Below are 15,761 nucleotides of genomic sequence, written 5' to 3' on the forward strand. Positions count from 1 at the left end.
GGATTTTTGGCACCCATCTTGCACAAAATTTGTGGTAGCCTAGCTTTTGTGTAACAATTTCATGCAACAAACTGCGTGAAATTTGTGGAAAACTAAGCGAAAGTTCCGTTACTGTGAAACGGCGGTTTTCACGAATCTTGTCATCGACTTTCACGACCAGTTCATCAGTCACAATGCTCGGACGTCCACTCCGCTGTTCATCATGAACTTTAGTTCGGCCATTATTAAACTTAATGCACCATTGGTGCACTCCACCTTCAGTGATGATGTTGTACCCGTACACTTCACACAGTTGCCGAAAAATTTCAATCGGTTTATGGTTTTTTGCCAACAAAAACCTTATCACTAATCGCACCTCACAACTCGCGGGATTTTCAATTGCAGCACACATTTCAAACGTTTGCTGTGAAATAACGGGCAATGATACGAACCTCCCACTAGCACGACTAGATGCAGACTGAGCGGCGGACGCACAGACCAAAGATGGCCAAGCTAGCTCCGACCCTTCTTGCTACAGATGAAAACGTAATCTATTTTGTGGATAGCCCTCGTACATACTAGCTTGATGCCTGTGCTTCACTATGAAACTATGTGGTCAGGTTTAGTTTTTGGGGAGGAAAATAAGTGGGAGGGAATCTTCCTCTGTCTAGAAGCATCCATCGGTATTCATCTGGCTAGAGTCCTGTCAGTGTGTGTGAGAGTTGACGGCAATTTGGAAACTGAAATAGTATTTGCTATGTGAGCAAGGAGACAGCAAGGAACCTGGGAGTGGCTTAGCTCAACTGTTCTGTACTAAAGCTGGTTGCTGCTGTGAAACTAAAAGTGAAACTGAAACTCCTCTTCTGTGCTTGTGTTTTGCATTTGGAACAGAGTTCTTTTCAGGTGGGGAGGGGGAGTAAAACTCCTTACATCAGAGTGTGTTAATGATAATATACGAAATACTAATGCTCGAATGGTAATTTTGAAAAATCCTTTCTTAGTGAGCACCTAGAAGCCAAGAGGAACATACGTGGCATATTTCAAGTTTGTAGGCTTTATGGTTCTGGAGATTTTGTGATGATGCGTGAGTGATATTTTGCTTTTATATATATAGAAAAAGAAGATACATATTTTAGAACTTCCCTATGACCATTTTTGAACAAAGAATGAATGAATATGTCTCTAGTATAGTCCTCTTGGTTTTCCTAAATACCCATCCTTATACTATAAAAATACTATTTCCGTCATGAGCAGAACATGAACATCTGGAACATGGAGGCCACTGTGATACAATGGAGATCCAATGTAGTGTAATTGGTTCAGGTATTAAACTAGAATTAGTAAGAGAATGGTACAACTCTAATCTCAACTACTGACGTTCACAAGGTAATTATGTCTCAGTCCAGTATACAACAGCTGTTCTGGTGGAAAACAATTCATAAGACAAGTGATATGCATGCCATCTTGTGTTCCTGGAGGAAAGGTGGAATATAAATCTAACAAATAAATGCAATAAGATACCAAAACGTAGGTGTAATGATGCACACATTATTTACAATATAGCTTTAAGGTAAAAACGCCAAAGAACCTATCATTATTTCTCATATGAGAGCATCTTGGGGCCTTTTTATTTGCCACTTACCTTCATTAGTCTGGAAGGCCATTTGAGATGACAAATGTTTATGATTTTTGTTTTTAGGCACATATGTCAGAAATGTAAACCACATGTCAATAAAATAATCATGTTTTTCACCATACTACGAAAACACTCACTGCTGAGAAATACAATCAGTTACATTTTAAGCAACCAGCCCTGGGACATAAAGTTTGCTCAGGCATTCCAATGTTATAACCTCTATGGAACTGCCAGTAGAATGATTAAAGTTTTCAGTTGAGGTTATCCCCTCTGTCCAATGTTACACCCACCCATACAGAACCAAGAAATCCAGGATTCTGGGCACAGCCTTGAGAGTACCTAGATAATTTACAGTTTGATCCAAAGCCTTTTGTAATGTGGGCCTGTAAATTAAGGGGGAGAGAATGACACATTTTGAGATTGAGACTTTAATTCAGAAAGGAGAGTGGGAAAAAGAGATACCAGCACAAAATCTAGTGTGTGATTATTATGATTAAATATCACTTGTTACTGAGTAAGAATTAACATTACTAATATTCATCTTAACTTTAAAAACTTTTAAAAATTTAAAACGTTAAAAATTACTGAAAGGCATTTATGTTATCTGAACTATCCCCAAGATCAAATCAATGTTGTTTTCAGCAATACTTATGGAAAGTAATAAATCCATACAGCTGAACTTACATACAGAATGGATATCCTCTTGGCAAGATTATAAAAAGTAAACAGTATAAATCTTGATTTCTCCATGACAAAGATGAAATGTAAGCCAGCCTGGTATAAATCCCACCAGACAATATTTAAAAGCAAATCACAGAATTTCTTATTAAACCAAGCTGCAAGGAGCAACTTGCAAAGTAATGGGGAAATATGAGTAAAAATACAGAAAATGTAAATATTGGTCACTGCATCAAGTATATTTTTCCTTTTCTCTTGGCTTGATGCACTTTTTTTTTTAAAGGAGAACTATGAAACCAAGAATATAATACAGTATCTGTTTATTCCTAAGAATACCAGACATAACATTTACCATAATTATTAAAGTGCAAATTAAATGTTGTTTTTTTTTAAATCTGGGCACAAATCAACTTGATACATTATAAATTCAGTAGAAGCTATTTCAGTCCAAGAGCTTTCTGGGTAATTTGGGTTGTGGTTTTTGAAAAATTGGATTCTTTTCTATGAAATATATGGCTGAGCTTCCCCTTTGTTTCTAATCCTTCCTTTCTTCTCATAATTAAATACAGCTCAGCTATACTCTTGCAAAATGCTAAAACAACTGAAGCCTTCCCAGTGAATAAAGATACATCTTGATATGGAGGCCTCTGGTTTGACTAATAAATATGTCCAATGCCAAAGGCTACATTTCTTAAGGATTAAGGATTCTCCTGTTTGACAAGAGACTTCATTTAATGATACATATCGATGGGAAATCCTAGATAGGCTCAGTACTCAGATAAGACCAGAAATATCATTGCAAAAGAAATTTGATCTATTTAAAGGCTGCTTTTGCACTTGCCAGTATGAGGTAAAGGGTCCATATGGTTGATGGTACTCAGGTCTATCATTTCCAAGAGGAAATAGAGAAACAACATACAGTCTTGCCCTTTGCAGTAAACATGAAGGCAGAGTTGCTTATGCCTCAATAAACAAGAGCACTTCTTAGGAGAGTCAATTTAAAGTCTGCAGGACTCTGCCTGCCCTTCAAAGCATCCGTCTTATATTACTAGTGGACCTTAGACAGCCTAGAATTATGCCTGTGACATATGGCCCAATGTTATCCCCACCCCTCTAAAGCAGCTGGTGGGAATAGAGAAAACATGTCATAATTGTTTATTCTTTATGGTAGTGGCATGTGGACAGGATTTAGGGATTATTATTATTATTTTTAATAGGAAAGGAATAAATAAGGAATAGACCAACTGTGGTCATTGAAATCAGCTAAAGGGAACAATTTAGCTTTATTTTCACTCTCAGAGAAAAGATAAATAACAGAGGTAATAATAATAAAGAAAGAAAATGAAAGGATTATGTTTTTAGTAAAATATTTTTTTACTACTAAGGCTGGGTTTGATGACAGACTCTCCTTTGATGACCGCTAAGTAAGTGGATTAAATTGCTGAAGAGTATTTGAAAATATCCTTTAGCATTATTTTACACAATATCATGTATAGGAATCCCTCATTTTTATAGTTAATATACAATGTAAAATAAGCACATTGAATGGACAATATTTCAATTACTGAAGTATTCATTACTCAGGTTGCTGAGCTGGTCCAGATGGGAAAATCTGTTTTAGGGTCTCTTCGGTTGTAATTACTGATTTCAAGAATTACCTCTCTTACATTTTCCTTTTCCCATTGGCTGGTACACATATTTTAACTATAGCTGAATTAAAGTACTCTGTCCTGTTGGTTAATCTTAGCGCAGTATGATACAGTTGTCAGCAATAATTTTCTCCATAGTCTTGTTCTACCAGAGGTGGGTAAGGTATTTCTGGAATGTATCAACTTTAGATTGCATGTAAGAAACCACATCATTTCTCAAACAACAAAACACACAAATCTCTGAAATTCCTAATCTAAACCTTTCTTCCTATAATAGTGGAGATAATATTGGAAGTGGTATATAAGGGGTTTTTATTTTGGTATTGTAGAATCACATCAAAAACACTGAAAGCATGAAAATATAATAATAATAATTTCCCTATCTATCTATACATGTTTTCTTAACTGCTCCAATACACTTGCAGTTTGTTTTTTAACTATGTTGATTTAACTTTATTTAACCTGAGCTCAAAATGCACTCAACTGCAGCAGATCCTATTGTTCCTTAAGGGGGCCCTTGTGGATATTTGGAGACAGGAAACATGTGGCTGGGGTGGGAATTTGAGGAACTGCTTGTATGTGTTTTGGAGATGGGATTACAATACTTTAAAATGCAAAATCTTTCAGAGATTAATTTAGGAAGCAATGCCAGGTTACATGGCTTTTAATCAAAATCTTGAAATACACGCATACAAACACACACAGAGGCATATATATTTGTTATGTATGTTTTGGCCAATTGGTTTTCTGCTTAGGTCTGAACTTCTTCCCAAGAAAATGTAGAAATCATCTAGAATCAGCCCAGAAAAAAACACAGGAAATTGCAAATAAAATCATTAATGACCAAAAGAAAAGAAGAAAAAAGGCTAGGCTGCATTAATAGAGGGACAGAATCAAGATCATATTTAGTGTTAGCACCGTGGAAGGCTTGCCTTGTTAAAACCACACTTGGAATATTGCATCCAGTTGCCAGGATGTAAAAAAGATGTTGTGACTCTAGAAAGAGTTCAGGGAAGAGTAACAAAGATGATTAGGGGACTGGAGGCTAAAACATATAAAGAATGGTTGCAGGAATTGAGTGTGTCTTGTTTAATGAAAAGAAGATAGGGGTGACATGATAGCAGTGTTCCAATGTCTAAGGGGCTGTCACAAAGAAGGGGGCGGGGTCAACCCAAGGGTGGGATTCTACCAGTTCATACCGGTTCAATAGAACCGGTTGTTACGATTCTGCGGCAAATTGTGCCCCTGGCTGGCCCTGCCCCTCCCCGCTCGTCCTTCCCCTCCCCGCCTAGTCAGTCCTTATTGCGTGCATGCATGATATTGCTGACTGCATTCTTCCGCGTCCACCTCGCCCTGTCACTACTTACGGTATTTTTTTTCCTTCTGACGATCAGCTGTTCTGATGATCAACTCTGCCAGGATCCCCCTTGCTGTATTACTGCTTCACCCAGGCGGCTTCCCTGAGTCCCAGGAGGCAAAAAAATGGAGCGTGGGGATGTGCTGCATGGCACATACCCCAGTGATCCATTTTTTGCCTCCTGGGCCTCAGGGAAGCCTCCTGGGAGACCATTTTTGCTCCCAGAGGCTTCCCTGTGGCCCAGGAGGCAAAAAAAAAAAAAGGAGCGCGGGGGGATGCTGCAAAAAAGGAGCCACTCCCACCTAGCCATAGAACTGGTAGTAAAAAATATTTGCATCCCACCCCAGGGTCAACCTATTCTCCAAAGCATATGAACAAGAAGCAATGGATGGAAATTAAGGAAAAATCCAAGCGAGAACTAAGGAAAAATTTCCTGAACAATTAATTAGTGGAAGGCTTGCCTCCAGATTGTGGGCACTCCACCACTGGAAGTTTTTAAGAAGAGATTGGATGACCATTGTCTGGAATGGTATAGGGTTTCCTGCTGGTGGCAGGGTGTTAGACTAGAAAACCTCCAAGATCCCTTCCAACTCTGTTATTCTGTTAAAATGAGACTAAATCAAAGAAGGAAATTAAGAGTCGAAGAACTGAAAATCCAAACACTATGCCAAACAGTAATACAGAGACAGTTCAGGTATGAAACAGCACTAGCACTTAGATTTATATACTGCTTTATAGTGCTTTCAACATTCTCTGAGTGGTTTATGTCAGCATATTGCCGCTAAGAATTTGGGTCCTCATTTTACCAACTTCAGAAGAACTGAAGCCTGAGTCAATCTGAGTCATCTTCAGCCAGTCAGTATCGAAATCCTGGCTGTGGGCTGAGTTAGTCTGTAATACTGTATTCTAACCACTGCGCCACCATGGCACAGAAGAGTTTTCCTCTCTAGCTGTAAGATATACAGGCCAGGTTGAACAGATGAGGGGGGAAATCCCAACGATACAGAATGCCTCCTCTGAAGAGGAGACATTCACCATCAGATTCATTCTTACTCATCTATAACTTTTGCTATCCTTGCAATATATAGAGAACTGCTGTTAAATACATTTATATTTTTTTAGTTCCTATTATACTACATTTGCAAGAAACGTTGAACCTGCAGAATTTATATTCATTTAGGCTCAGTTCTGCTATGGAACTAAACCTGGTATGGAGTGAATCAATTAAGTACAGTATCAAAAACACAAAAAAGAATAACGTGGTAAAATAAATATCCAATACTTTTCAGTAACAAAGTATATTCATATGTTAAATTATTAACTAAATTAATGTTTAAAAGCTTGTTTTTCAGAAAATGTATTGAAATTACATATTCAATATATCTAATCACAGCTGAAGTAAAAAGGATCATACCAAGTTTGCTTGATTTTCACTGTAAAATTTAAGTGCTTGAAAGGTTTCATTATACCAACACTAGTTTAAGAATTTATCCATATGAAATCAATACATTTGTTCTAAGACATTTTGAAAGGTTTTATTCTGTAGTAAAAGATAAACATGCCTCATGTGATTACTATGGTTGATGTTATGATTAGTTAAATATTAAAATATGTTCCATGCCTACATTTCTTTAAAAATACTGATTTGTTTAACTACATTTAGTGAGTATATCAGGAGCATCATTTAGATATGTTGACTGCTAAATGTGAATGAGAGTTTAATAACGATCATTATTTAACAGAAACCTATAAAGGAGCAGTGTCTTTCTGTTAGGAAGAGACAGGATGCTATTTTTGTACTTGAATGCAAAGGATTGGCACAGGAAAAAAAATAAACAGAGTGAAGTTGTTAGGAATAAAAGTCACCTAACAGTTATTTGGGTTAGAAATATATAAACCAGGACAGACATTTTAATACTGTATCTTTAAGAGAATCCTAAAACTGTAATTGGGTGTGGTTCCGCAAATGGCCATAAGATGGAGCCAGAAACCTGGGTTGTTTAGTTTCAGAAGAGTGTGAGTGAGTCTCTGTTTCCTTCTGTTGAAGAGTATTGCCGTTCCTCCTAATTGACTGTTATTCTTGGATTTGATGTAAGTTTGTTACTGAACTGTTTTTGATACTGGACTTTGTTATTGGATTATCCCTGGAATGAAAACTGACTGATTTAACCGTGAATGACTTGGACTGTGTTTGAACTTTGGTTAAACGTTTATTGGAAGTAAAAACCTACATTTTACTATACAGTGTATCTGTGTGCTGTGTGTGTATTATTCAACATTACTCTCAATACGTCTCCCTGTATGCGCTCATTTTCCTAATGGGGAATTACCTCAACAGAAGTCTTCATTGGCCATATTTCTCACCAATGTCAAACACTCAAAAACTTCTGGGAATCTTCTATAATGATAATTAATATGTCAGAATGAAGGTAATACATATATATTTGAGTAGCTTCTCTGAAGCATAGAAAATAATTTGCACTTCTGAATTTAGTTTATGGAAAATGAACTGGACAACTTTCATTTCAGACATCCCTTTTAGCATCACTGACATATCATTGGGAGGGGGGGGTTTCTATTTGTGTGGATACAGGTACTCCTTGGCTTATGACCACAGTTGAGCCCAATATTTCTGTTGCTAAGTGAGATATTTGTTAAGTGAGTTTTGCCCAATTTTATGGACTTTCTTGTCACAGTTGTTAACTGAATTACTGCAGATGTTAGTAACACATTTGTTAATGAATCTGGCTTCCCCATTGACTTTGCTTGTCAGAAGTTTGCAAGGTGTGATCACATGATCTGGGACATTGCAACCATTATAAATATCAGTCAGGTGCCAAGTTTCTGAATTTAGATCACATGACCCTCACATGCTGCAACAGTCATAAGTGTGGAAAAAAGTGTGGAAAATCTTAAGTCACTTTTTCAGTACCACTGTAATTTTGACCAGTCACTAAACAAACTGTTATAAGCCAAGGACTACCTGTAGTTGAAAACTGAATTTTAAATTGTATTTTAGCATAGTGAATGAATATTTCAGCTACCTTATTATAAATAATCAGCAGTAAACCCTATCTATCAGCAGATACTTACATTATTGCAGAGAATGCAATCTAAGATCAGGTCATGATTGAAATAAATTAGCTATTTGTTCTTCTTTAGAGAAACAGATTAAGCTTCCTCATTCTGCTGACACCCCCCCCCCAAAATGCTTGGGGACTACTTCAGTTAAAATTCCCAGTAAGTTGAGCAAAGACATACACAAAATCCAACCATTTCACCAAAATAATGAAACATTTTATATTCTCTTGACATAAGATTTGTCCCTTTTGTACCAGAGTATGGTGTCATGACAAATTTATAAAGGGGTAAACCTGCTGTCTTTGCAGCACATACTTGTTTTTGTCATTTGACTCTTGCCCTTCCCCTGCAGACAACTAAGCAGAGAGTCATCTGTGGAGGAGAAGAAAAAAGATGGTGGCCATGCTTATGACATCAAAGCCGCAATGCATGTAAAAACAGTTGGGGCTTTGACCCCATGATGGAAGTTGGCATCTTGATTTTTTTTTTACCCTTCCGCCTTTAATAAATATCCCTGGGGAGCACATCTGCTGGTTGCTAAGGATGAAACTAACTCATGTCCCTGGAACCTCTGGAACCCACCAGACTTTAGAACACTGAAGGAAAGCAAAAAAAAAAAGGCAGACTAAACAAAACCTAGTGTCATCCTTTTCATCACCCATTGTTTTCCCACAAAGCATTCTAAACATATGATTACTTTAAACACATGCATTTGGAATACAATAGGGAAAAAATGCCAGGGAGGAGAGGAAGGATTTAAAATGGGCATACTAACAGAGAACTGCATGCCTAAACTCTAAATCTTTCACAACCTGTTTTTCCCCCTCTAAGAAAAATAGCTGTATGTGTGATGAATACACAGTAATTGTACTATAAGTGAAAGAAATTGAAAAGGTTGGACGGAAGTTTGGGGGAGTTTCCTGCAGTTATTTCCAGAAAACTCATTATGTAGAAGCATAATGTTACAATCCGAGATGTGGGTGGAGGTGGAAGGATGAGATTTTCTTGCAGTTCTCTATGTCCTGCAAATACCTTCCTTCCTGTTTCCTTCTATGGAATATTTCCTCTCCCCATCTCTTCTTTTCTAAATCAATTTGTGACAAAAAGGAGATGATGTTCTGAACAAACTGCAAATGTCAAAACTTCTTGAATTCAATGTAACATAGGGCAAAGGAAGTGTTCTGTTCTCCAAATAAAACTTATTTTCTACATTACACTAACATAAATAATAATTAAAAATACACAGTCCATATAAAGATAAATTAAAGAACAACTAACAAACCAAAGTTAGAACATGTGCTCAAAGTATATATATGATTGCACTATTTTTTTAATCCATAAAGCACTTGTTTCAGTACAGATAATATTTCCAGTTAATAAAGTGACTGGGCATGTTTGTACTTAACTACTTAAATAATGATAGACTGAACTATTTGGGAAGAAGGATCTGGATGTTTAATAGCTACATCTTCTTTACAAAACAAATCCTAGCATAATGCTTGGCTAGTGAGAATTCAGAACAATATTCTATTTGAAGCTTACAAGCCATTTATAGAACTGTCAGCAAAAATAAACTAACACAAAAACATGCATAAGAGATTTATTTATGAATGAGACAGTTGCTGTTGGTCTGACAGGTTTCAAATTAACCATAATTTACAATGTGTCCAAGAGCCTCAATTCAAACATTTGCCTGAACATAAGGAAAAAATAAGCATGTAGAAAGATGCAACTTCTATGGGTTCAGGCAAGAGGTCTGAAAGGTGCATTTGTTTCAATGAAACCCTAACCCTAACCCTAACCTGGGACTCTGCTTTATTTGAGTCCTGCTTTTTATAGAGTTCTACCCTTTTCAGGGTACCACCTGACACAGATCTATAATAGGAGAAAATTGAAGGAGGAAGTGCTTTGTATAGGGCTTTGAGTTCTTAAAGGAAAAACAGGATAGAATCCTAATAATTAACCCTAAAACCACCAAGTAGAATATATGTTAACAAATTCATGACATTTGGAAAGCAAGTCTTTAAAGTCTGTATCTGTTTCTTGCTTTACTGTAGGTGGCAAGATGGAGAAAAACCTCTTACCTCGAAGGCAGAGAAATGTAAGGAAATCTTCTGTCTTAGGCTTCCTTTTGGAGAGGTCAGAGATCTGTGTAGCTGGAGGGGGCAATAATGGCTCCACTATTTTTATTGGAGTTGTGCTGGGACTGTTTGGCTGAGACTGAGCAAACTTTCTTTGTGCTTGCAGCCTTGGCCTATGGAAAAACAGAGGAAACACAAATGCAGTTAGAAGACAGGGATTAAAGCAAAAGATGTAGAATTCTAGTTGCAATATCTTAAAATCAGTGTCAATATAATTTTATGTCTTTACTGGGGTTCTTACAATGTCAATATTTGTTTTAAATGTACTGAGGATGTTTGAGTTGTTGTAATGTATGTAAACCACAGAGAGTCATTGAGAGTATGCTGGAATGTACATTTAATCAATAAACCAAAAATAACTACTGTAACTAACTAAAAAAAACACCAGAATCCTGCTTTAAAAAGCAAACATCCAATAAAGAGCTTCAAGAAAACAATTATGTACAACAAATATGCTTTTGGGAAGATCTGGAAGCCAATGACAAGAACGACAGCCATGAAGCAGAAGGATGGAATATTTTCACTAGTCAACAACATTCAAATGTAAATTTTAAATTATGGTGATAGTAATATGTCAGGGAATTTGCAGCAGGTGTCCAAAGTCAGAGATACTGACAATAACTTGTAGTTTTATATAAATAAATATATTTTACATCTATATATACAGCAAACAAGATAGTTAGGCAAACAGGAGCATTATGAGGTAAATTATTGAGCACACAGAAGAAAAAGGCGGGAAAAAGGGGAAGCTCCCCTTCCACACTCACAGCAACCAATCGCAGCACAGTTTACCTCACGCAGGAACTAGCATTCTCCAATCAATCAACCACAACTGTCTATTTTGGCTCACTGTAACAGGTGATGATATATAGATTTTTTTTTATTTTGCCACAGCATGCTTACTGGCATTTTGAATATATGATTTTTGATAGCAAATTGTATTTCAAACCCCTTCTAGAGTTTATATTTCTTTTCTTGCTATTATTTTTTATCATAGCCCAATACAAAATACATGTGTGGCATATCATTTTTCAAAAAGTGCACCTCTAAGTTCCCATCCCTTTCAAATATAAACTCTAAAAGTACATACTTTCAAGAGATATATTATTGATTTCTTGGAACTGTAGCATTAGACTCCATCTATTGCTATCAAAAGGCCTCATTCTTTAAACACTGTCAAAGTAGTAGCATCAATTATGTCACACAGATAACAGAACAAGTTTTTTTAAAAAAGACCAGTTGTATTTTTTTTACAATTTTAAACACAGAACTCTTTCAATGATATGAATCTGTACAATTCTCAGGAAGAGATATATATCCATCTATTGGATAGATCCTGAATATAAACAAGACCATAGCACAAACTTAAATAACCTGGTGATGTCCTCTGTGCCACCTCTGGCCTGTAACAGACTTCCCTTCAAATTAGATTTCCCCCCCACAGATTTCTTAATTCGATCCAATTATGTGTCATATACAACAAACTCTATTTGGCTGTCCACTGCAGAATACCTTACAATCTGAAAGCAGCTAATGTCGGTGGTTTTGTAAGAGTTGAAACTTGCCTGCAATTGAAGCCAAGTTCCTATCATTTCACCAGCTGATAATGAATGTGCTTATGATTTTGCTCCAAGATGTTGTCAGATACATAAAATACTCCAAGATTATCTCTTAATGAACCGTTAATGAGAATAATCATCTGCTTATGCATATTTTTTTGCTTTCCCACAACACACAATGCAATACTATTAAAAGCATCATATTTTAATACTTAATATAGTGTGCTTCTTGCAAATGTCCTTAAGATTCTCATGAAGTAGAAGGAGATACAGAAAACAAAAAAGCTTCTCCACAACCCCTCCAAAACACCAGTTATGTAATTTTGGGGTGTAGCAGGCTCAGCATTAAAAAGGCAAGATGCTGCTGTGGCTAGAAGTGGTGTTTTTTTTTTTTTTTTTTGCAGAACTTTGGCTAATGCTTGTTCATGAAAAAACATGTCTGGCTGCACAAACTACATGAACAGAATCAAAACTGCCTTTTTTTTTTTTTTTTACCCTTGAATCTATTTTAACACCTTTTTCTTTTCAGTAGTAATTTTCCCCTTTTTTTCTATGACTAAGAGAGAGACTGACCCAAAATTACCCAGCTGGCTTTATGCCTATGGCAGGACTAAAATACATGAGTGGCCGATTTCTACTATTTTCTACAAAATAGTTCTTAAAACTAACAATCCCCCAATATATCATGTTCATTTTCAAGTGTATCTCTAGGAATTTTGCTAGGATTGTCTGTCAGTATCTGTTTCTGTAAGTTCCTATAAACTCTTGCTTATGTCATTTATTATTTATTTAGCCACTTTGTTATCTGTTTTCCTGCCTTCCATTATTTTTAAAATAATCACCCCCCATTATCTCTTGTTCACATCATTTCCCCAAAATATTTAAACCTTAGCTTCATTATTAGCATTTCCAGTGAACAGTTCAGTCTCAAAATTCAAAAAGGAAGTACAATAAATATGTTTCTTCCTAGGATAACTCATATTAACCTTTGCACAAAGGTATATCCTGATTTTTTAAAAAAATAATGTAAAATACAGCCTGAAAAGAAAGAATGTAAGAAAGGTCAGCCTTTTATTAAAGATCAGGCTGCTAAGTGTCATCTCAATCATTGGTAAAGTCTGAATGACAGCCTTCTTTTCTAGACCAAAAATAAGGATATTCTCAGCTAATAAAAGAGAAACTGGTTCAAGACCTAAAATTGACACATACGGCATGTTATATCTATATAGAAGTAAATTCCACTAAGCTCAATGAAGCTGATGATAAAAATGAAAAGACATTCTTTCTGCCCATTATCTATAGCCAGATAGAATAACTAGCTATCAATATGAATTACAATTCTGAATTTATCAGCCAGTAAAAAAAAGCACTCATTTTACAGTAACATATACAATTTAAAATATACCACATATAACAAAATATAAAATTAATCAAGATATTTAATGTTTATATTATGTTAGAGTGCTCAATGCTTTGCAAACAATAGTTACCGTAGTTTGACCTAGTGGTAAGATATCAGTAGAAAATCAGGAAACCATGAGTTGTAGTCCTGCCTTTGTTATGAAAGTCGGCTAGGTGATCTTAGGCCAGTCACTCTCAGCCCAACTCACCTCACAGTTATTTGTGGGGAAAATAGGAGGAGAAAGGAGGAGGTATATTAACTGCCTTTAGTTATTTATGAAAATAATAAAGGTGGGATGTAAATAAATATATAACTAAATATATGTTTATAACAGTTATCTGTTCTTGGTTTGTATTAACTTGATCCTATTTTTTTTAAAAAAAAAATCCACTTTGCAGCTAAACTGCAAATATCATGTATACATGTATCTTGTTTTGTACTTCCTACAATGTTCTCATAGAATATTACACATTCCAACCAATATACAATAATTTAGAAGATAATTTAACATTATTATCAAAGGTAAAAACCCAGACTATATAAATAAAGTCTTATATGTTTCCCCCATATACTTTTGTTAACTAGGTACACTGCAAACAGTACTTACTGTTAGTAACATAAAAATTATATTTCTGGAACAGCTCATTTAGCTAATTCTTAGTTATTATAGTAACTCATGATTACAAATCAGATTATTATTTCATGGGAATTTACATTAATAAATCCCATTTTATCATTTAATTAAACACCTGACCCATCCACTCATTTTACCTTGAAACTACCGTGTTTCTCATAAAATAAGGCCGGGTCTTTTTTTTTTTTTTTTTTGAGCCCCAAAATGGCTAGGACGTCTTTTCGGGGGTGACTTAATTTCCTCCCCCACATAACACCCCAACCTAGAGCGCCCCATGCGCACTCACCTCTCTGCAAGGCTGCTTCTATCGGCCGATGGAAGCTCCCCGAAGGCAGAGTCACCAGCTGCTTCTATTGGCCGGTAGAAGCGGCGTCGTGGAGAGGTGAGTGTGCATGGGGCACTCTACATGTGGGTGTGCGTGGGGGAGGAAATCTATAGGCCGGTAGAAGCGCCCTCGCGGCGAGCACCCACTCGCACTCCCCTCGCCACGAAGCTGTTTCTATCGGCCGATGGAAGCTCTCTGAAGGCAGAGTCACCAGCTGCTTCGGGGCGAGGCATGGCTGCCCACAGGGTGCTCCTGACAGAAGCGCCCCTTGCCACGAAGCTGTTTCTATCGGCCGATGGAAGCTCTCCAAAGGCAGAGTCACCAGCCACTTCTATCAGCTGGTAGAAGCAGCCTCGGGGCGAGCGCCCATGCGCAGTCCCCTCACCACGAAGCCGCTTCTATCAGCCCATGGAAGCTCCCCGAAGGCAGAGGCACCAGCCGCTTCAGGGTGAGGCGTTGCTGCCCGCGGAGTGCTCCTGACAGGAGCACCCCACGTGCACTCCCCTCGCCACAAAGCCATTTCTATCGGCCAATGGAAGCTCTCCAAAGGGAGAGTCACCAGCTGCTTCTATTGGCCGAGCACCCCACGCACACTCCCCTCGCCAAAAAGCCACTTCTACCGGCCAATAGAAGTGGCTGGTGACTCTGCCTTTGGGGAGCTTTCATCAGCCAATAGAAACAGCTGGTGACTCTGCCTTTGGGGAGCTTCCATAGGCCAATAGAAATGGCTTCGTGGCGAGTGGAGTGTGCGTGGGGCTCTCCTGTCAGGAGCGCTCCGTGGGCAGCCACGCCTCCCCGAAGCAGCTGGTGACTCTGCCTTTGGGGAGCTTCCATCGGCCGATAGAAATGGCTTTGTGGTAAGGGGAGTGTGCGTGGGTGCTCACCCCGACACTGCTTCTACTGATCGATAGAAGTGGCTGGTGACTCTGCCTTCAGGGAGCTTCTATCGGACGATGTTCTATTGGTAGTAGATTGGTGTATTCTAGCCTAGGCTACCTGCAGGGTGCTCCTAAAGGCAAGTTTTCTCCTTCCCCTTCTCCCCCATTTCTCTTCACCTCGTGTAGTTTTAACGAACGATATGAGAAATGGCAGGGAAATGCATGGATTAAATAGGCCTAAATTTTGGGGGCGGGGCTTAATTTCACCTCATGCCTGGAAATCATGCTGGGCCTTCCTATTGGTGGAGGCCGTATTGTTGGAGAAACACGGTAATGAACTGTAAATAACATAACAAAAAATACAATTATATTTTAATATTATTTTAATTAAAACATTCTTTAAGGGATGTTTGTTCCTGAACATCCAACTTGGTTAAAAATG

General features: G+C 37.5%; 1 protein-coding gene across 1 annotated transcript in view; it reads right to left on the reverse strand.

The window, feature by feature from the left end:
* JARID2 (jumonji and AT-rich interaction domain containing 2) overlaps nucleotides 1-15,761 on the reverse strand; it is a 228,448-nt gene that overhangs the window by 53,585 nt on the left and 159,102 nt on the right. Inside the window, exon 4 of the mRNA XM_026670006.2 lies at nucleotides 10,465-10,634. Coding sequence (XP_026525791.1) covers nucleotides 10,465-10,634 — 170 coding nt within the window. The remainder of the gene's footprint in view (nucleotides 1-10,464; nucleotides 10,635-15,761) is intronic.

This window comes from Notechis scutatus, chromosome 3 (assembly GCF_049901735.1).
Source record: "Notechis scutatus isolate UNSWTSFEM ecotype Mainland chromosome 3, rNotScu1.2, whole genome shotgun sequence".
Lineage (NCBI taxonomy): Eukaryota > Metazoa > Chordata > Lepidosauria > Squamata > Elapidae > Notechis > Notechis scutatus.